Consider the following 21,094-nt stretch of genomic DNA (forward strand, 5'->3'; position numbering starts at 1 on the left):
GTCGCGGGCCCTCGGCCGGGGCGGGAGTTGGCGTCAGCGGGCAGGCATCCTGGTGCTGAGCGAGACAGAGTCAGCTCAGGGGCCCCGGGCTGCCCACTTAACTTGACCTCATTCTCAGGGCAAACGTGGCTGCTCTGTTGGGGTTTGCCCTGCTTTTTGGCACCTTCTCAGTCTTTGAGTCCTGCTTCGTCCTGCCCTTAACGCCTTCCAAAGGGAGTCTCCCCCTGAATCCCTCCTAGGGCGGCCCTGTTAGCAGCCCCCCAGAGTGGAGGGGGGCCCAGCCCATTCCCACAGCCTCAGTGCCAGCTGCTTCAGCATGGACCTGGGCCCGCAAGGGAGGGAAGCGTGCCACGCGGGGCCAGAAAACCCAAGAGGGCCTTCGCCTGACGGGCTGAGAGTGTGTGTCCACATGTGACTGTGGGAGGAAAGCAGGGCCGTCCACTCTCTGGCTAGCCCCAGGGCCAGGCCCTGTGGGCAGCCTCTGAGCCTACTGCCCCCCAGGAGCAGCTACTAGTGACATCCTGTTTGCACGGCAGAGAGCTGGCATTCCAACCCGGGGCTGTCTGTAAAGTGAGTCCAGGAGGAGCTGGGCACCATGCATGGGTGTGCAAGCCCCAGCATTCAAGGCTACGTCCACGTGGAGCTCAGAAGCAGCCTGGTTTCCTGGCTGGGGTGGGGCACAGGGCGAGGGCAGTGAGGTGCTCAGGGGCCCAGAGCAGGTGGGGCCTGTGGAACAGCACGAACTGAGGTCAAGCCTCAGCATCAGGGCCCTGAACTGGAGACCTCGGAGCCAGTCCCCCAGGTGGCACACAGATCAAAGGCCACGTCCCTCCAACAGCCCAGACACACGGGAGCCGCATGGACAGTCACCAGGTGGATGGCCACATTTGGGAAAGTGCCCGGTGATCAAGGAGGCAGAAGCCAGAATGAGGATTTAGCTGTCACGTGAGATTTGGGGAGCTGTGCTGCAAGGCTGGAATTCAGGTTGGGCAATTCAGACCGGGGGGCGGGGGGCGCTTCTCAGGAAGCCTCTGCGGCCAGGTCAGCGCAGTCTCTCATCTCTGCAGTGCCTGGCTCCAGGGCCAGGCTCGGGGGTCAAGCTCTGTAAACAATTGCCAACGAGTGAGGGACTCTCAGAGGCCTGAGCAGAGCAGGGACTTCGTCTCACAATAGAGAAAACTAAGTTGCAGAGGAGGGGAGAGGTGCCCTAGGGCAGGTGGTAGAGTGGGGACCACCGTGTACAGCCTGGACGTCGGGTGCAGCACTCTCCTGCCCCTGTGGGCTGCACACGGACCCCCTCAGGCGAACCTCTAACCTGGAGCTCAGTGCTCCGCGGTGGCAGGTTTGCACTGAGGGACACTGACGGGTCATCGGCCCGCAGTCCGCCTGGAGCTCGGGGGCCAGAGCAGCAAGGCCAGGCCCAGCCCCTGTGTCTTCCCTGCCCCAGCCCGGGAGCAGGGGCCTTGCCCGGGCAGCTCTGATCACGTCACTCGGTGGCTTCCCTGGCTCTTTGCCAGGAGAGGAGTGAGCAAGGGAGAGAGCAGTGCACTTGGACAATAATTTACAATCCAGTGACGCATGAGATCGCAGCCTTCCTTTACCAGATTATTACTTAAGTACAAAATTGACTTGGAGTGGGGAGTGGGGGGAGTTTACACTTCTGAAAATAAAAATGAAACAGAAGGGGGTTTTTCTGGCCTCCTTACCAGTGGGAAGGAGGAAGCCCAGGCTTCTGGGGTCAGGACGCTGAATGCATTTTACTTTTTGGCCCCTTTCTCTTGAGGCCTAGGATCTTTGCCTGCCGTCTGAGCCTCTTTCCCATAGTACCACAGTGGGGTCTTGGGTCATGCCATCGGCCAGACTTTAATTCAAGTGCTTTGGAATCCCCACGTTCCAGCTGGCGACGAGCCTGTGTCTGTCTGCTCTGGGGACCCACACTCTGAGCCCCAAGTCCCGGGCCCGGCAGAGGACGCCAGACGAGGGGGCAGGTGGAGCGTTCACTGTGGCCCGGGAGCCTGGAGTCGCCTGTCGGGACCAGGGAGGCTCCGATGGCTACAGGTTTTCCTGCTGCTTTGGTTGAGGCAAATCTGGATTGCTTTAGCGTCCCGCTGTCACCCAGGACCTTGTCTTGGCCTCCCCTTGGGACCTCGGAATCGAGCAGGTATCCAGAGGGTGAGCCACAGGCCAGCTGGCCTCATCTCCACACCTTGCTTATCGCAGCTGGGTCCGGAGGCCTCTGGAGAGCCCTGGATTTGCAGAATATGTCTATGCTGAGCGCTTGGGCTGTGACAGCAGTTCTTGGGGAACTTTCCAAGGGCAAGGGGTGTGAGGGGTGTGGCCAGGGCTGCTTGGAGCCCAGCTCAGGACAGGGTGCGCTGGGAGCAGAGGGGGGTGTAAGGCTCTGCTTGGGGTCTGTGGCTCCTTGGGAATGGCTTTCAAAAGTCTCCCTGCAGGAATCCCAGTCTCATTGGGCCAATGGGGGGTAGAGATTGGGCTGGAACCAGACAGCCCACAAGGGAATTCTGGCTGCAGCACGTGGGGCAGCCACTTTGCATCTCTGAGCCTTGGCTTCCCCGGCTGAAGAATGGGGCCACACAGTAGCAGCCCCGGACGGTGGAATGGGTCCAGAGCACATGCTCCTTAGCACTGCCCTGCTGGCTTCTTAACCAGGCTGGGGACACTATTGCACGTTCTAGCAACCACGGGAGGCAGCTGCAGCTCGAGGTCACCCAAGGAGGCTCGTATCCAGAGCTGGTGCAAAAGCGGTTGGTCTGAACCCCAGCCTCTACCACCTGAGTCGTCCTTGGCTGGCAGATTGAGGGGTGGGGCTTGGGCTGGGTTTGGCAGAGCTGAGCAGAGAGCAGGGGTGGAGGGGGCGGGCTGGCCATGCTTGGGGGCTGAGCGGGGAGCTGCGGGGGTGCCAGGCCCTGGCCCCTCTCACCTGTGGCCTTGTCCCCCCCCCGGCAGATTGGCTCAGCATGTCGGTCAGCGTCCATGAGACCCGCAAGTCGCGGAGCAGCACGGGCTCCATGAACATCACGCTGTTCCACAAGGCCTCGCACCCCGACTGCGTGCTGGCGCACCTCAACACGCTGCGCAAGCACCGCATGTTCACGGACGTCACGCTCTGGGCCGGCGACCGCGCCTTCCCCTGCCACCGCGCCGTGCTGGCCGCCTCCAGCCGCTACTTCGAGGCCATGTTCAGCCACGGCCTGCGGGAGAGCCGCGACGACACGGTCAACTTCCAGGACAACCTGCACCCCGAGGTGCTGGAGCTGCTGCTGGACTTCGCCTACTCGTCCCGCATCGTCATCAACGAGGAGAACGCAGAGTCGCTGCTCGAGGCGGGTGACATGCTGCAGTTCCATGACGTGCGTGATGCAGCCGCCGAGTTCCTGGAGAAGAACCTGTTCCCGTCCAACTGCCTGGGCATGATGCTGCTGTCGGACGCCCACCAGTGCCGCCGGCTCTACGAGTTCGCGTGGCGCATGTGCCTGGTGCACTTCGAGGCCGTGAGGCAGAGCGAGGACTTCAACAGCCTGTCCAAGGACACCCTGCTGGACCTCATCTCGAGTGACGAGCTGGAGGCGGAGGACGAGCGTGTGGTCTTTGAGGCCATCCTGCAGTGGGTCAGGCACGACCTGGAGCGGCGCAAGGCCCACCTGCCCGAGCTGCTGCGCGGCGTGCGGCTGGCCCTGCTGCCATCCGACTGCCTGAAGGAGGCCGTGTTGGGTGAGGCCCTGCTCATGGCCGACGAGCGCACCCGGCTCATCGTGGACGAGGCGCTGCGCTGCAAGGCCCGCATCCTACAGAACGACGGCGTGGTCACCAGCCCCTGTGCCCGGCCGCGCAGGGCCGGACACACGCTGCTCATCCTCGGGGGCCAGACCTTCATGTGTGACAAGATCTACCAGGTGGACCACAAGGCCAAGGAGATCATCCCCAAGGCGGACCTGCCCAGCCCTCGCAAGGAGTTCAGCGCCTCGGCCATCGGCTGCAAGGTCTATGTGACCGGGGGCCGGGGCTCCGAGAACGGGGTCTCTAAGGACGTGTGGGTGTACAACACCGTCCACGAGGAGTGGTCCAAGGCGGCACCCATGCTCATCGCCCGCTTCGGCCACGGCTCGGCCGAGCTGGAGAACTGCCTCTACGTGGTCGGAGGGCACACGTCCCTGGCTGGCGTCTTCCCGGCCTCGCCGTCTGTCTCCCTGAAGCAGGTGGAGAAGTACGACCCCGGGGCTAACAAGTGGACGATGGTGGCCCCGCTGAGGGATGGCGTCAGCAATGCCGCGGTCGTGAGCGCCAAGCTGAAGCTCTTTGTCTTCGGGGGGACCAGCATCCACCGGGACATGGTGTCCAAAGTCCAGTGCTACGACCCTGCAGAGAACCGGTGGACGATCAAGGCCGAGTGTCCCCAGCCTTGGCGGTACACCGCTGCCGCCGTCCTGGGCAGCCAGATATTCATCATGGGAGGCGACACGGAGTACACAGCTGCCTCGGCCTACCGCTTCGACTGCGAGACCAACCAGTGGACGCGGATCGGGGACATGACTGCCAAGCGCATGTCCTGCCACGCCCTGGCCTCGGGCAACAAGCTCTACGTGGTGGGGGGCTACTTCGGGACCCAGCGGTGTAAGACCCTGGACTGCTATGACCCCACCTCGGACACGTGGAACTGCATCACCACCGTGCCCTACTCGCTCATCCCCACGGCCTTCGTCAGCACCTGGAAGCACCTGCCCGCATGAGGCGCACCTGTAGAGCCCAACCAGGTGAGCCCCCGCACCCCAGGCCTGATCCCACCCCAGGTAAAGGCTGCATCTTCCGCAGAAGGCCGGGCGAGGCAGGACAGCAGGTGACTGGGGGGCTCTGCGACCCTTTTTCAACTCTGGAGCCGGAGCCTGGCTCTGCCCCTTACTTGCAGTTGATCTTGAGCAAAACACATAACCCCTCTGCCAAATGGGGGTGACAGTCTTAGACTGGGGCGGTGGTTCCCAGGCATGGCCGCAGGTCAGAGTCCCCGGGGGGCCTTTTGACAATCCTATGTGGAGTCTAGGCCAACCTGTGAAGTCTAAGGGCACAGTCTCCACACAAGGGCACCCTCCCTCTGACACCAGCTGCGAGGTCAGGGTTCCCCAGAACCGTCTCAGGTCCAGCACTCACTGGAAGGACTCATGAATGTGCTGAAGGCACATGTGCACGGTTACGGTTTATTATGGGCAAAGGATGCATATTAAGATCAGAGGGCAGAGATGCATGGGTCAGAGTCCTGGACGGGGGTCCAAATGCAAAGCATCCCTTGTCCACTCCCCATGGAGTTGGGACACTGTTACTCTTGTAGCATCAGTGAGTGACAGCACGCACGGAATGCTGCCTGCCAGGGGAGCTCACAGAAGCTGCGGTGTCCAGAATTTTTAGCGGGGCCCCATCACGTGGGCATGACCGATTGCTCATGTCCCCGTGGTTACTCTCAAGTCAGCTGGTCCAGCGTGACCCAAAGCCCCCACCCTAAACGACACTCCTGTCAGGTGTGACCCAGATCACCTCCCAGAAGCCAAGGGCAAAGGCCAGATCTCTGTTGGGGCAAAGGCCGCAACTTCTGTCCTACTCACATGCTAAGCCCAGGCCTCTCCCTAGGCCATTCGGGGCCTCTGGGGCCCAGGCCTCAGTAGTCGTTATAGCTCCAGGTGAGTCCAGTGTGCAGCCAAGGTGAGAGCCCCACCATGGGGGGCCCTTGAGAGGCAACAGGAGGGGAGTGGATGGAGGGCTCAAAGGGAGGCGGGAGCTGGCGCCCTGGGGTTGGGTGCCACTGTGGACATCCGGTAGTTCCAGGGCTCTGGGACCAGACGGCCCTGGGATTGGGTCCTGCCTCTCCTGGGGGCAGCTGTGTGCTCACTGGTGTGCGAAGGAACCTCTTGTCTCCCATCCCTCCGCAAGATGGAGAGAAGGCCTTCCTCAGAGCGTGCGTCACGATTACGTGAGGGAATAACTCCCAGCAGGGCTTGCGGCAGTGCTGCCCCAGTTACCCCAAGTTATCTTGCTCTGTTCTTAGCGCCATCATTATATGAAATCATTGCCTGAAAAGGGAAGGTGACAGTGGATGCCAGGGGCAAAGGGACACATTCAGGCACTCTTTGTGGGTGACAGAGGAACAGGGAGACAGGAAGAGGGACTTGCCCAGGTCCCAGGACGGGTGCAGAGTCAGGGGAAGGGAGAGGGCGGAAGGAAGGACCAGCATGTCCTGGAGGGGCTCTTCTGAGGGGTGGGCGGGACCTTTCCTGTAGCTCCGCTGGGGCAGGATCCGCAGCAGGCACTGAGGTTGGATTAGGGTGTCCTGAGCCAGCCTGGCAGGGGCGTAGGGGCAGGGGCTGGAATGGAGTGGTGGACTCGTGGGCACTGGAGAAGGTCGTCCATGGTCAGGTCCCAACTCTTAGCCCTCCTCGGGTCCTTGGCCCTTGGGGTGGTGAGGTGTGGGGACCCCCGGTGGATGGGAGTCAGGAAGCATAGGTCCTGGGTGCTCTAAGAAGCGGGGTCGGTGGGAGATCCCAGGGTCACACAGGGGGAGCCTTCCCACCTGGCCCCGGGCTGTCCTGTCCACCGAGGTGCTTCTCTGCCTGGCTGGCCCAGCCCCTCCCTGCCCACACCTGCCTTGTGCTCCTGCAGCTCTGAGGAGCCAGCCCCGTGCCGTTCAGGTCACAGGAACCCCGTCAGGAGCTGGCCAGAGCGGAGAAATTAATTTCCTCAATGACCTGGCCGCTGCTGACAAGAACGCTGAAAGCTCTGCACGGCGAAAGCAATCATACTTAGCTGGGATTGCTTCTGAATGGAATCTGATGTCTCAGCTATTAAATCAAATCCAGCCGTGCCTTCGAGGCCCTTAAAGAGGTATGTCCTCTGGCAGGCAAGGCAGGCAGGGCAGGACCCAGCGAAGGCATCAGATGTGCCGTACAGGGTGTTTGGCCTCATAAAGGCCAGCCTGGATGAGAATAGGCTTTGTTCTCTTTTAAGGTTTCTCTGCTTTGTTTTGTTTTAATGTGCTCTCTTCCTCTTTGGGAGAAAAATCTGACCAGCAAAATATCTTGGTCCTGGGGAATAGGCTTCAAAGAGAACACTGGCGTTTCCTTGTTGAGTCCCTGTTCCCACACTCTGGGAACTTAGGCTGGTCACCTGTGGGGCCCAAAGGCTCCTCCCATCTCGGGCCACCCAGCCCAGGTGGCTCTGACCCTGTCTGGTGTTTGCCCATCCCCGAGACCCTGGAGGGCAGTTCTTCCCCAAGCGGGAGAGGGTGAGGGGTAGGTCAGCCGGACCCAGTGAGCCCTTTACTTTTCCAGGACTTCCCCCCGTTTCAGGGACCGTGGAAGGGTCGGCTCTGACTCTTGCTGGCTGCTTGACCCTGGTTGCTTAACTTCTCTGAGCTTCAGCTTTCTCATCTGGAAAACGGGAATAAAAACTATTACTCACAGTAGTTGAGGAGGAGAGACCGAGTGAGGGGCTGGGTTCAGAGTCCGCTTTTATATGAGGTTGCGAGGAGGAGGGGACGGTGGTGATAATGGTTTCGGGATGCTTTGGGCGCAGGGACCTCTGGATGTCCCTGGGCCAGCCCCTCCTTCTGGAAGGGTCCATCCCTCACGGTCGGGATCGCACTTGCCATTGCCTGGCTGAGTGCCACACGGGCCTTGTTCCTTCCGTGCTCCCCAGCCCACGGCGTGGGTGCTGTGGTCTCAGGAATGAGGATGTGGCGGGCACTGGGGTAGGAAGCTGATGCCTGGGCCCGTCCGGGCCTCCCTCAGCTCCTGGGAAGCGGGGCTTTGTGGCAGGAAGGCTCCCTCGCTCTGCTGCTGCTGGGGCAGTCGCCACAGTGCTGCCAGGACCCGCTGGAGGAGCAGCTCTACTCGGAAGGCCGCAGACCGGGCGGTCCTGAGCCAGGGGGCTACGGCAGGTGGGGGGGGATGGGAGGGGCCTGTGACAGCAGTGGTGGCTAAGGGGCTGGGCCCACGCACCCTCGACAAGGCTGCAGGTCGTGACGAGCAGAGATTAGCACGCCTGCTGCCCCTCCGGCATGGGCCCCCCACTCTACACCCAGTGCCGGGGCCAGAGAATGGGGTCTGTACCCAGTGCGTCCCCCGAGTGCCCCTCCCTGCTCTACTGTCCCAGTCCCTCCTGCAGGCATAGGACCGGCCTGGGGTCCTATCTGCAGTGCCTCTCTGGTCCCCGAACCCCACGTCCATCTCTTAAGACTCCACTTAGCTTCAGGAACCACCAGCCAGAGCCCTGCGCTCTGCAGCCCCTCCCCGTCACCCTGAGTGACTTCCCCCATTCGTCCCCAGGTGCTTTGTTCCCCCGTCTCGGACACCACTCGTGAGCTCTGGGTGACGCCTGCATCCGCGCCAGGTGCCCCAGCCGTGAGCTCATTTAACCCTCTCAGAAGCATTTGTCATCGGGGCTGCTGTTACGGACCTGGCACCTGAGACTCAGTGTAGGTGGCTGGCATCACACTAACAGCTGGTGAGGGTTGGAGTGGCATCTGAGCCCTGGAGCTGCCTCAGGCCTGCAGGCATCTCTGGAGACCTGGGCACTGGGCACCCCACATCTGCACCCTGGTGCCGAGGGCGGGCCACACAGGTGCTGCCCGGCAGTGGGGGTGGAGTGTTGTGCTGGAAGCTGAACGCTGGCAGGACCTCCAGGGCCAGCCCTTAGCTCCCATGTCACATCCGATCCTTGTCCCTAGGTGACAGTGGCCAGCGGTGGCAGGAAGCCCCTGGAGCTGGGGTGGGCGCCCATCTCCCCGGGTTACCCGCCAAGTGTAGACTAGCTGTGAACGTTCTTTTCTCTTGTTCTCTCCCGCTGAGCTCCCACCTCCCCCAGCCTGCCTCTGGCCTGAGGGCTTCAGAACATCGGGGCAGGGGTCCAGGTTGCCGGGAGCCGTCTTCTCCTCACGGGCATTGTTGGAACCCAGACACTTGGGGTGCCAGGGCACGGGCTCCAGCCCCTCTCTGGGAAGGGCTGAGCCCGTCAGTCCCCTGGGGGCCCTACAGGGGACTCAGTTGCCACCAGAGGAGGGCTGATTCAGCACATCCTGTCCTGCCTTAAGAGAGATTGCGCCCGAGAGGCAACCCCGGAGCACAGGATTCAGGGCTGGGCTGGTGTGGCCGGGGGGGGTGCCTGGGACAGGCCTTTTGCAACACCCCGCGTCCACCCATCTGCCTGCACACCCACGGCCTCCCGTTCTGTCCGTGTTAACCAGGGCCGCCCCATGCCAGGCCCGCTATGGGCACGGCGTTAGTGGCTGTGGTCCGCATGGCAGGCCCCCACCAGCATGCCACGGGACAGCGAGGGCAGTCACGGGGCTGGCCGGGGCCACTGTGCACGGGCGGTGGGCTAGACAAGTGTCCTGTTGACTGGAAAAAAAAAAGACACACAACCTAAAGGTTGAGAATTATGTTTTATTTGGCGGACAAAACTGAAGACTTAAGCCTGGGACGCAGCTTCTCAGATAGCTCTGAGGGACTGCTCCCAAGAGGTCATGGGGGGAACCAGCACATATAGGAGTTCTTGCAACAAAGACCAGGTAGTCAGAACATCAAAAGAATATTGTTAAAGAAACCAGACACCGCAAGTTAAGGCATGTAGCGCTTTTCTGTGTATGGGAAGGTGCAAGAGTCTGGGCTCACTGAAGTCATTCCTTTACGATGCACTTCAGCTGTCAGGGGTCCAGTATCCTGTGCTTTCCCATCCTGAGTCTCCTCAGGGTGCACCGTCGGGGGCGGCTGCAACATCCTTTGTTTACTGATGTGGCGGGCACCATTTTTGCATTGATGCATGATCCCATTTCACAGATGAGGAAACCAGGCCTCAGAGAAGCAACTGCCAGAAATCAGGGTGGCGCAGACCAGGACGGCCATGGGACGCGCCTGAGTGATCCAGGCAGTGCGGCTTCCCAGCTCCTCTGCCTTCTGGGTGCCACCTCTTCCTCAGCAACTCGGCACAGCCCAGAAGGGCCACCCCCCAGGTCAGGATCCCACAGTCCCTCACCCCCAGCACAGGGGGCTCTGAGGCTTGGCTTGGGGCCTGCCCCGAGGGGAACACCGTGTCTGCTTGGTGTTCTGGCGGGTAGGGCGGGCAGGCCCCCAAGCTTTGGGTTCACCGCCTTAGAGCTTCTCAGGACGTTTAGGGGCCTGTGAGGAGCTTGGAGGGATTTGGGGGCCCTTCACCAGCCCCACTGAGAGCGCAGTGGTCGCCTTGCCCAGCCCACACATCTGGGAGCTTGCTGACCCCCTGGGCTCGACCAGCTTCCAGCAGAACTTGAGTCCGCCTTCCAGAAGCCTTGGGAATGAGGGGCGCATCCTACTTGAAGGAAACAGGTCCACAGGTCCCAGTGCTGGCTTGAATTTTTTTCATTATAATGTTACTTAAATATGTACAGACTTACAACTAGATGTAAGCTCCCTGTGTTTGTAGCTCTTTCACAGCTGCAACGCTAACAATTGTACAGGTGAAATACACCCAAAGACGCAAGACCGAGAATGTGGTCTCCGCTAACTGATGCTTTGTGGAAGTTGTGTTGCCTCCCTCTGCCTCTTGGATGGCTGGATATGCAGGTTTATGGAGAGCTCAGCCCGCCTGTGCAGGGGGCTCCTTCTCTTTTCTTTTTTGGAGCTGCCGTGAGACCCCTTTGGGCAGCTCGGTGTGGGTGGAGGCGGGGGCACATCATCTTTGTCCCCTGGCACAAACCTGCCTCCTTGGTCTAGGGCTGCCTCTGAGCCCATGACACTCAGAGAGCTGGCCAGAGTAAGTGTGCTGTCTGGCATTGTGGATGGGTGGGGAGTGGGGAACACCCTTGGCAAGAACCCCCAGCTCCCTCCCCTGGTACTCCAGAGAACCTGTTTTTAAACTAGAATCCCACAGGGGTGTGTCTGCCTGTGGAGGCTGAGTGGGCAGTCCGCCCATCGCTGTCCTGAGTGTTCCCCACTCCCCACCCCTCTAGGTCCTTCCTGCGCCTGCTGTATCCTTTCTCCACTAGGTGATCAACTCAGGAGCTGCTACCCCAGCCAAGGGCACCACCTCCTGGACACACGTCCACGGCCACGTCTCTGCTTGGAGTTGGGCTAGGTTATGCCAAGCTGTCGCTGTGGGTTGGGCTTTAGAAATGATCACACTGGCCAGCTGTGTTTTCTTCGTTGCTTCCAGGACATTCTACGCTAAGCCTTTTGTGTGCATTAGATGGCTCCATCCTTCTCTGGGAGAAGGCAGGTATCTGTCCTTATTTTCCACAGGAAAATGCGAAGCTCAGAGCAGATGCCACACTGATTGAGAACCCAGCACTGGAGTGTGAGCTTCATGACCATGGGGACCGTCTGACCTCATTCACCACTGCATCTGTCCTGCAGGGTCTGGGTTGATAGGCTGTGCAGTAAATATTTGTCAAGTGCAGGAATGAATGTGTTGGCTGCTGCCCATAGCTGTACTGTTCTTCGTGGTGACCTGACTGGCCGTGACCATGTCTGCCCTCCCTCTCTCACCATTTCCAACCTCACTGGCCTACATTCAGGTTCTCAAAAATATCAATACCAGATTCCTATCCCCAGGCCTACGCACATGCCATTCCTTCTGCCTGGAGTGCTTTTTGCCTTTCTAGAAAACTCGTCTGTCCTGCAGGTCTTAGGTTAAATATTACCTCCTTCCCATACCCTCCACCAAAGTAAAAGAAAGTCCTCCTTCTAATCTCTAATTTTTTTCTTTTTTTATTGTATTATTTTATTATTTTTAAAAATTTTATTTTATATTGGAGTATAGTTGATTAACAATGTTGTATTAATTTCAGGTGTACAGCAAAGTGATTCAGTTATACATACACTTACATCTATTCTTTTTCAAATGCATTTCCCATTTAGATTATTACAGAATATTGAGCAGAGTTCCCTGTGCTGTACAGTAGGTCCTTGTTGGTTATCTATTTCAAATATAGTCGTGAGTACATGTCAACCCGAAACTCCCAATCTATCCCTCCCCCAGCCCTTTCCCCGCTCCCGGTAACCATAAGTTTGTTCTCTAAGTCTGTGGCTCTGTTTTGTAAATAAGTTTTATTTGTATCATTTTTTTAGATTCTGCATATTAGCGATATCATATGTTTGTCTTTCTCTGTCTGACTTACTTCACTTAGTATGATAATCTCCAGGTCCATCCATGTTGCTGGAAATGGCATTATTTTATTCTTTTTAATGGCTGAGTAATATTCCATTATATATACGTACCACATCTTCACTCATTCATTTGTCCATGGATATTTAGGTTGCTTCCATGTTCTGGCTATTGTAAACAGCGTTGCCATGAACATTGGGGTGCATGTATCCTTTTGAACCGTGTTTTTCTCCAACTATATGCCCAAGAGTGGGATTACTGGATCATACGGTAGTTCTATTTTTAGTTTCTTAAGGAACCTTCATATTGTTCTTCATAGTGGCTGTACCAATTTACATTCCCACCAACAGTGTAGGAGGGTTCCCTTTTCTCCACACCCTCTCCAGCATTTATTGTTTGTAGACTTCGATGATGGCCATTTTGACTGGTGTGAGGTGATACTGTAGTTTTGATTTGCATTTATATAATAATTAGTGATGTTGACCATCTTTCCATGTGCTTTTTGACCATCTGTATGTCTTCTTTGGAGAAATGTCTATTTAGGTCTTCCGCCCTTTTTTGTTTTGCGGTACACAGGCCTCTCACTGTTGTGGCCTCTCCCGTTGCGGAGCACAGGCTCCGGACACGCAGGCTTAGCGGCCATGGCTCACAGGCCTAGCCGTTCCGCGGCATGTGGGATCTTCCTGGACCAGGGCATGAACCTGTGTCCCCTGCATCGGCAGGCAGACTCTCAACCACTGCGCCAGCAGGGAAGCCCTGCCCATTTTTTGATTGGCTTGTTTTTTTGATATTGAGCTGCATGAGCTGTTTGTAAATTTTGGAGATTAAGTCCTTGTCGGTTGCATCCTTTGCAAGTATTTTCTCCCATTCTGTGGGTTGTCTTTACGTTTATGATTTCCTTTGCTGTGCGAAAGCTTTTAAATTTGATTAGGTCCCACTTGTTTATTTTTGTTTTTATTTCCATTACTCTGAGAGATGGATTGAAAAAGATACTGCTGTGATTTATGTCAAAGAGTGCTCTGCCTATGTTTTCCTCTAAGAGTTTTATAGTATCTGGACTTACATTTAGTCTTTAATCCATTTTGAGTTTCTTTTTGTGTATGGTGTTAGGGAGTGTTCTAACTTCATTCGTTTACATGTAGCTGTCCAGTTTTCTCAGAACTACTTATTGAAGAGGCTGTCTTTTCTCCATTTTATATTCTTGCCTCCTTAATCATAGATTAATTGACCATAGGTGCATGGGTTTATTTCTGGGCTTTCTATCCCATTCCATTGAGCTATATTTCTGTTTTTGTGTCAGTACCATACTGTTTTGATGACTGTAGCTTTGTAGTATAGTCTGAAGTCAGGGAGCCTGATTCCTCCAGCTCCATTTTTCTTTCTCAGGATTGCTTTGGCTATTTGGGGTCTTTTGTGTCTGCATACAAATTAAAAAAAATTTTTGTGCTAGTTCTGTGAAAAATGCCGTTGGTAATTTGATAGGGATTGCATTGAATCTGTAGATTGCCTTGGGTAGTATACTCATTTTGATGGTATTGATTCTTCCAATGCAAGAACATGGTGTATCTCTCCATGTGTTTGTGTCAGCTTTGATTTCTTTCATCAGCATCTTATCGTTTTCAGAGTACAGGTCTTTTGTCTCCTTAGGTAGGTTTATTCCTAGGTGTTTTATTCTTTTTGATGTGATGGTAAATGGGATTGCTTCCTTAATTTCTCTTTCTGGATCTTTTGTTGTTAGTGTATAGAAATGCAACAGTTTTCTGCGTATCGATTTTCTATCCTGCAACTATACCAGATTCATTGATGAGCTCTAGTAGTATTCTGGTAGCATCTTTAGGATTTTCTCTGTATAGTATCATGTCATCTGCAAACAGTGACAGTTCTTTTCCAACTTGGATTCCTTTTATTTCTTTTTCTTCTCTGATTGCCGTGGCTAGGACTTCCAAAGCTGTGTTGAATCATAGTGGCGAGGGTGGATATCCTTGTCTTGTTCCTGATCTTAGAGGAAATGTGTTCAGTTCACTGTTGAGAATGTTAGCTGTGGGTTTTTGTATATGGCCTTTATTATGTTGAGGTATGTTCCCTCTATGCCTACTTTCTGGAGAGGTTTTTTTTTTAATCATAAATGGGTGTTGAACTTTGTCAAAGCTTTTTCTGAATCTATTGGGATGATCATATGGTTTTTATTCTTCAGTTTTATAATGTGGTGTATCACACTGATTGATTAGCAGATATTGAAGAATCTGGGCATCCCTGGGATAAATCCCACTTGATCATGGTGTATGATCCTTTTCATGTATTGTTGGATTTGGTTTGCTTGTATTTTGTTGAGTATTTCTGCATCTATGTTCATCGGTAATATTGGCCTGTAATTTTCTTTTTTGTGGTATCTTTGGTTTTGGTATCAGGGTGATGGTGGCCTCATAGAATGAGTTTGGGAGTGTTCCTTTTTCTGCAGTTTTTTGGATTAGTTTCAGAAGGATAGGTGTTAACTCTTCTCTAAATGTTTGATAGAATTTGCTTATGAAGCCATCTGGTCCTGGACTTTTGTTTGTTTGGAGTTTTTAAATCACAGTTTCAATTTCAGTACTTGTGATTGGTCTGTTCATATTTTGTATTTCTTCCTGGTTCAGTCTGGGAGATTGTACCTTTCTAAGAATTTGTCCATTTCTTCTAGGTTGCCCATTTTATTGGCATATAGTTGCTTGTAGTAGTCTCTTATGATCCTTTGTATTTCTGTGGTGTTGGTTGTAACTTCTTCTTTTGCATTTCTAATTTTATTGATTTGAGCCCTATTCCTTTTTTTCTTGATGAGTCTGGCTAAAGGTTTATCAATTATGTTTATCTTTTCAAAGAACCAGCTTTTAGTTTCATTGATCTTTTCTATTGTTTTCTTCATCTCTATTTCATTTATTTCTGCTCTGATCTTTATGATTTCTTTCCTTATACTAACTTTAGGTTTTGTTTGTTCTTCTTTCTCTAGTTGCTTTAGGTGTAAGGTTAGGTTGTTTGAGATTTTTCTTGTTTCCTGAGGTAAGATTGTATTGCTATAAACTTCCCTCTTAGAACTGCTTTTACTGCATCCCATTGGTTTTGGATCGTCGTATTTTCGGTGTCATTTGTCTCTAGGTATGTTTTGATTTCCTCTTGGATTTCTTCTGTGATCCATTGGTTGTTTAGTGGCATATTGTTTCAGCCTCCACATGTTTGTGTTTTTTACAGGTTTTTTTCCTGTAATTGATTTCTAATCTCATAGCATTGTGGTTGGAAAAGATGCTTGATATGATTTCAATTATCTTAAATTTACCAAGGCTCACTTTGTGGCCTAGCATGTGGTCAATCCTGGAGAATGTTCCATGTGCACTTGAGAAGACTGTGTATACTGTTGCTTTTGAACAGAATATAAATTAAGTCCATCTTGTCTAATGTGTCATTTAAGGCCTGTGTTTCCATATTGATTTTCTGTCTGGATGATCTCTCCAATGATGAAAGTCGGGTGTTAAAGTCCCACACTATTATTGTTACTGTTGATTTCTTCTTTTATGGCTGTTAATATTTGCCTTTTCTCCTCCCCTCACTTTCAGTTTGTATGTGTCCCTAGATCTGAAGTGGGTCTTTGGTAACATATATATGGGTCTTGTTTTTGTATCCAGCCAGTCTTTGTCTTTTGGTTGGAGCATTTAATCCATTTACATTTAAGGTAATTATCAATATGTGTGTTCTTATTGCCATTTTGTTGATTGTTTTGGATTTGTTTTCCTAGTTCTTTTATCTTCCTCTGTTGTTCTCTTGTGATTTCATGACTAACATTAGTGTTGTGTTGGATTCCTTTTTCTTGTTTGTGTATTGTAGATTTTGGTTTGCAGTTATCGTGAGGTTTTGAAATAGCAGTCTATATATAAACAAGATTGTTTTAAGTTCCTGTTCTTTTAATTTCAAATGCATTTCCAATATTCTGCATTTGTGCTCTCCCCTTCTCACAGTTGCTGGCTTTGATATCATATTTGTGTGTAGATGATTTCCTGCCTTTACTGTATGTTTGCCTTTATCGGTGAGGTTTTCCATTTGTAATTTTTTTATTTCTAGTTGTGGCCTTTTCTTTTCCACCTAGAGAAGTTCCTTTAGCATTTGTTGCAAAGCTGGTCTGGTGGTGCTGAATTCTCTTAGCTTCTGCTTGTCTGTAAAGCTTTTGATTTCTCTGTCAAATCTGACTGAGAGCCTTGCTGGGTAGAGTATTCTTGGTTGTAGGCTCTTCCCTTTCATCACTTTAAATATACGGTGCTACTCCCTTCTGGCCTGCAGAGTTTCTGACGAACAATCAGCTGGTAACCTTATGGGAGGTACCTTGTATATTATGTGTTATTTTTCCCTTGTTGTTTTTAATATTTTTTCTTTGTCTTTAATTTTTGTCAATTTGATTACTATCTTTCTTGGTATGTTCCTCCTTGGATTTATCCTGCCTGGGACTCTCTGTGCTTCCTGGACTTGGGTGACTGTTTCCTTTCCCATGTTAGGCAAATTTTCAGCTATTATCTCTTTAAATATTTTCTCAGGTCCTTTCTCTCCCTCTTCTCCCTCTGCGACTGCTAAAATGCAAATGTTGGTGCGTTTCATGTTGCTCCAGAGGTCTCTTAGACTGTCCTCATTTCTTTTCATTCTTTTTTCTTTATTCTCATCTGTGGCATTGATTTCCACCATTCTGTCTTCCAGCTTACTTACCTGTTCCTCTGTCTCAGTTATTCTATTGATTCCTTCGGATGTATTTTTCATTTCAGTTTTATATTGTTCATCTCTGTTCTTTAGTTCTTTTAGGTTTTTGTTAAACATTTCTTGTATCTTCTCGATCTGTACCTCCTTTTTCTGAGATCTTGGATCATCTTTACTATCATTACTCTGAATTTTTTGGGGGGGTAGACTGCCTGTCTCCACTTCACTTACTTTTTCTTCTGGGGTTTAATCTTATTCTTTCATCTGGGACATATTCCTCTGCCATCTCATTTTGTCTAGCTTTCTGTGACTGCAGTTTCTGTTTCATAGGTTGTAGTTCTTCTTGCTTCTGCTCTCTGCCCCCTGGTAGATGAGGCTGTCTAAGAGGCCTGTGAAGGCTTCCTGGTGAGAGGGACTGGATCCTGCCCACTGGTGGGCGGAGCTGGGTCTTGTCCCTCTGGTGGGCAGGGCCAAGTCAAGGGGGTGTGTTTAGCGGACAACTGTGCGCTCAGGAAGACTCTAAGCAGCCCACCTACTTATGCGTGAGGCTGTGTTCCCACCTTGTTGGCCGTTTGGCGTGAGGCGTCCCAGCACTAGATCCCACAGGCTGTTGGGTGGGGCCAGGTCCTAGTGAGAAAATGGTGGCCTCTGGGAGGACTCGTGCCAATGAGCACTCCTCAGAACTATCGCTGCCAGTGTCTTTGTCCCCACAGTGAGCCACAGCCCCCCGCGTCCATAGGAGACCCTCTGGTATCAGCAGGTAGGTTTGGCCCAGGCTCTTATGAGGTTACTGCTTTTTTTCTGTATCCTGCTTTGCATGAGACCTTGTCTACACTCTCCAAGAGTTTAGTTTCTGTTTCTCCCAGTCCTGTGGAATTCCTGTGAACAAACCCTGCTAACCTTCAAAGCCAGATTCTCTGGGGGCTTTTCCCATTGCCAGACCCCAAGGCTGGGGATACCAACGTGGGACTCAGAACTTTCACTCCTGTGGGAGAACTTCTGTGGTATAATTATTTTCCAGTTTGTGGGTTGCCCACTGGTGGGCGTGGTATTTGATTTTATCGCAGTTGCACCTCTCCTACCTCTCTTTGTGGCTTCTTCTTTGTCTTTGGATGTAGGATATGTTTTTTGGTAGGTTCCAGCATCTTTTTGTCAGTGGTTGTTAAGCAGTTGTGATTTTGGTGATTTTGTAAGAAGAGGTGAGCTCCCATCCTTCTGCTCTGCCATCTTGTCTCCGTCTCCTCTAATCACTGTTTTATACGCTACTTTCTTCCATGTTTTATTGGCTCCTTTTTTTCCTTTGCGCTTAGTTCAGTTTCACTTGTTCATAGGTTGCCGGTACAGAGGCCTCTCACCCAGGACTTCAGACAAGCGTTCCTAGTGTGAAATGGCTCTCTCATCTCTAACTTTTTATTTTTAACATATAGCTCTTTTGTTAGTGTGTGATGACTGTATACATCTATTCGTACGAGCCTGAAGTTTCTCCCACTGAAGGATGATCCATGGAGACAGCAGTAGCTGTGTCTGCCCTTCCTGTTTCCCCAGGCCTGGAACGGTGCCTGCCGGTTTGAGGGTGCTCAGGTGCACATGGCTGGAGGGGCTGAATGGACCCATGAGTAGTTCCCATATTCTAGGTGAGGAAAGCATGCCTCAGGAAGGTTACAGAACCATTCGGGGCTGCACTGCTGGTAAATGAGAGAGCTCCGTTCTCACACTCAGGCCTTGCACTCGGGGCCTGAGCTCCAGCCCTTCCCTGTGGCCTCTTGATCATCATCTGGTTCCAGGTTAGGACAGAACATTGTCGGCAGGATTCACATTCTCTCTCTCTCGTTCCTCCACAGACGCTGTGTGTTTCTCCCCACCCCATGGCTGCAGCCCTCACTGTTGCACGGTGGCCCTGACCCTGTCTGCCACGGCGGGAAGCTCAGCCCGGCCCCAGGCCAGTACTCTGAGCAGCTGGAAGTCGGCCCCACCAGCTCTGGGTGGCTTCGGGGGCTGCTCTGAGTGGCTTTGGGGGCTGCTCTGAGCTTCAGAGAAGAAAATCCATCTCCAGCGCCCTGTGTGTCTGGCTGAGGCCTTTCCTGCTTTGCAGTGGTTTGCAGGGGAGAGGACCTTTCAAGGGGGGGTGTGGACGGATGCCAGGACTCCCTCAGCCTCAGGGAGAAGGACATGTTTGCAGAGCTTTGAGGTCGCCTATTTCAGCAAGTTCTGGACTGGGATGGGGGGGCTGGGTGGGTGGGAGGGTGTCCCTGAAGGGGTGGGGTTGGCAGCACTGACAGCATGGTCTTTGGCTCAGGGCTTCCCTATTGGTGTTGTAATGTCTCCCCACAGATAATGTCCCAGGCCTTTGGGAAACAGGTGCATCAGGGCTGAGAGCAGAATGTGCTGTGGAGAAAGCACATTAAGGGAGGGAACCCTTCAGCGATGCCCACCAGTCTCCATTAGCAAATGACACCCAGACCCCCAGGGTTAATAGGCCCCTCCCCAGAGTCAGGCCTTGCCCCCAGTGACCTCACCACCTCCTGGTCAGGCCAGCTATGCCACAGGATACTGTGCTTAGGTGCAGATGCATGTGGAGACCAGGCCCCATCACCTCCCCTCAGAGCCCAGCCCAAGAGGCAGCAATGACCCCATCTCCTGACAGGAGCACGGTCACCCTAGAATATGGCACTAATCTCTAAGACCAGCAGCAGATATGAGCTGGGGACCACAGAGGGACTCCAGGGTGCCCACTATAGATCCCACCAAGGCTGGACACATCTCAACTTGGAGGATGACAAGGCCCATGACTCCGGCCCCCCATCCAGTGTCCGCTGTCCTCTGACATCTTGCCCTTCCAGCGTAATGGGATCTGGCCCCTTTGCCCCCTGAGCTCAAAAGCAATGGTCCCAAGAAAACTGCCAACCATTTGTTCATTTTTTCCACCTCCCAAGTCGTTGGGTACCTCATAGGTACAACCCTCAGCATCTGGGGTTCTGGAGAGGTTGGCTCCTGCCAGCGGCCCTCCTCACTCCTAGTGTTTGTTAGAGTTTCTGGGCTGGTCCTTCGCTTGCCCCAGTGCAAGGCCATCAGCTGCCACTTGGGAAAAAGCCAAAAGCGGAAGGCACATCTCCAGGTTCCTTAGACCCCACCTGTATGAGAGGCCAACCTCTTGCTCTTGGTGCTTCATCTCAGCCACCTAGAAGCCAGGTGGCTTGTCCCAGGAGATGGCTCTGCCTGAGATTTGGGGAGGCCCTGGGGCTGGTGGGGAAGCAGCAGCCCCAGGTCCCGAGCCCGCACTGCCTGGAGGGGCCCCTGTGGCCTGTTGCATTGCTGAGCCGAGTTAAGCACAGATCTCACAGCACAGAGGACCTCGCAGTGGTGCTTTTCCCAAAAGTTGTGTTGCTTTTATCCGTTTCTAACTTAATAAAAGAGTTAAGAAAAATCTTGCTTTCTTTGGGTGCTGGGGCCAGTCTTGCAGGACATTAAGGCACAAGCAGACTGATTTCCACCCCACCAGCCAGGGCTCACAGTCTGCCCCTCTGGGGGGTTGTGGGAGATCCACCTTCCTCAAGCACCTGCAAGCACGCAGAGGAGAGGGCTTCCTGTCCCTCAAATTGATTGTTTCAGCAGCAGAAGCCTTTACACTGATTCTCATACTTTTTTCCTGAAAAATTCGTGCGTGGGTGGACTCTAACTTGAAGATGTAATTCCATTGATTTCCATGTGTTCTTCTGTGTGCTGTGAACCCCCAGTTGACACTCAATTGTGTGAAAATAACACAAGCAGTGTTAAGACAGGCATCAATACTCCAGTGGCTAGCATCAGTTATCACGACACAAATGCTAACGCTCATGTTCACCTGCTCTCCTTTCACACATTTTCACAGCTATTATAAACCATAAACTCAAGAATGTGGACACAGGGCTGTGACAGCCACAGATTAAAGAGGAGGCCCTTCCCAACATCCCACTACAGGCCCTGAAGACCACAACATCAAACACACCAACTATCAAGGGGACAACGGCCAACACACCCTGGAAAAAGACGAGGCTGGCATCCATTCCAAAAACAGCCCTTGCATCAAAAATATTGGATTCACACAGCCTACACAGGGATGCTCCACATAAAAACACCCCTCAAGACCACAGTACGTAATTGTTTCTTCTAAATTTGTAGAGACAAACATAAAATGAAAAGGCAGAGGAACTAATCCCAATTAAAATATCAAGAGAAATCCTGTGAAAGAACAAATAATGAAGCAGATCTC

At 52.9% G+C, this 21,094-nt stretch overlaps 1 protein-coding gene and 1 long non-coding RNA gene across 5 annotated transcripts in view; both read left to right on the plus strand.

Annotated features, from left to right (window-relative positions):
* The window catches only part of KLHL25 (kelch like family member 25), a 55,943-nt gene extending 35,674 nt beyond the window's left edge, over window positions 1–20,269 (plus strand). The window contains exons 2-5 of one of the 4 annotated variants that reach the window (XR_007476095.1): window positions 1,898–2,172; window positions 2,968–4,772; window positions 9,837–18,479; window positions 18,687–20,269. Coding sequence is in view for 3 of the 4 variants with exons in the window: in XM_049707018.1 (XP_049562975.1) it covers window positions 2,049–2,172; window positions 2,968–4,748 (1,905 nt within the window). In the remaining variant the exon portion in view is untranslated. Of the gene's footprint in view, window positions 1–1,897; window positions 2,173–2,967; window positions 4,773–9,836 lie in introns of all 4 variants that reach the window. The other 3 variants (XM_049707018.1, XM_033414829.2, XM_004284772.4) reach the window with 3 other exon arrangements.
* LOC125963707 (uncharacterized) overlaps window positions 1–20,269 on the plus strand; it is a 30,720-nt gene extending 10,451 nt beyond the window's left edge. Inside the window, exon 2 of the long non-coding RNA XR_007476097.1 lies at window positions 14,213–20,269. This is a non-coding gene — a long non-coding RNA (uncharacterized LOC125963707). The remainder of the gene's footprint in view (window positions 1–14,212) is intronic.
* Window positions 20,270–21,094: the final 825 nt, after the last annotated feature.

Source organism: Orcinus orca, chromosome 2 (assembly GCF_937001465.1).
Source record: "Orcinus orca chromosome 2, mOrcOrc1.1, whole genome shotgun sequence".
Taxonomy (NCBI): Eukaryota; Metazoa; Chordata; class Mammalia; order Artiodactyla; family Delphinidae; genus Orcinus; species Orcinus orca.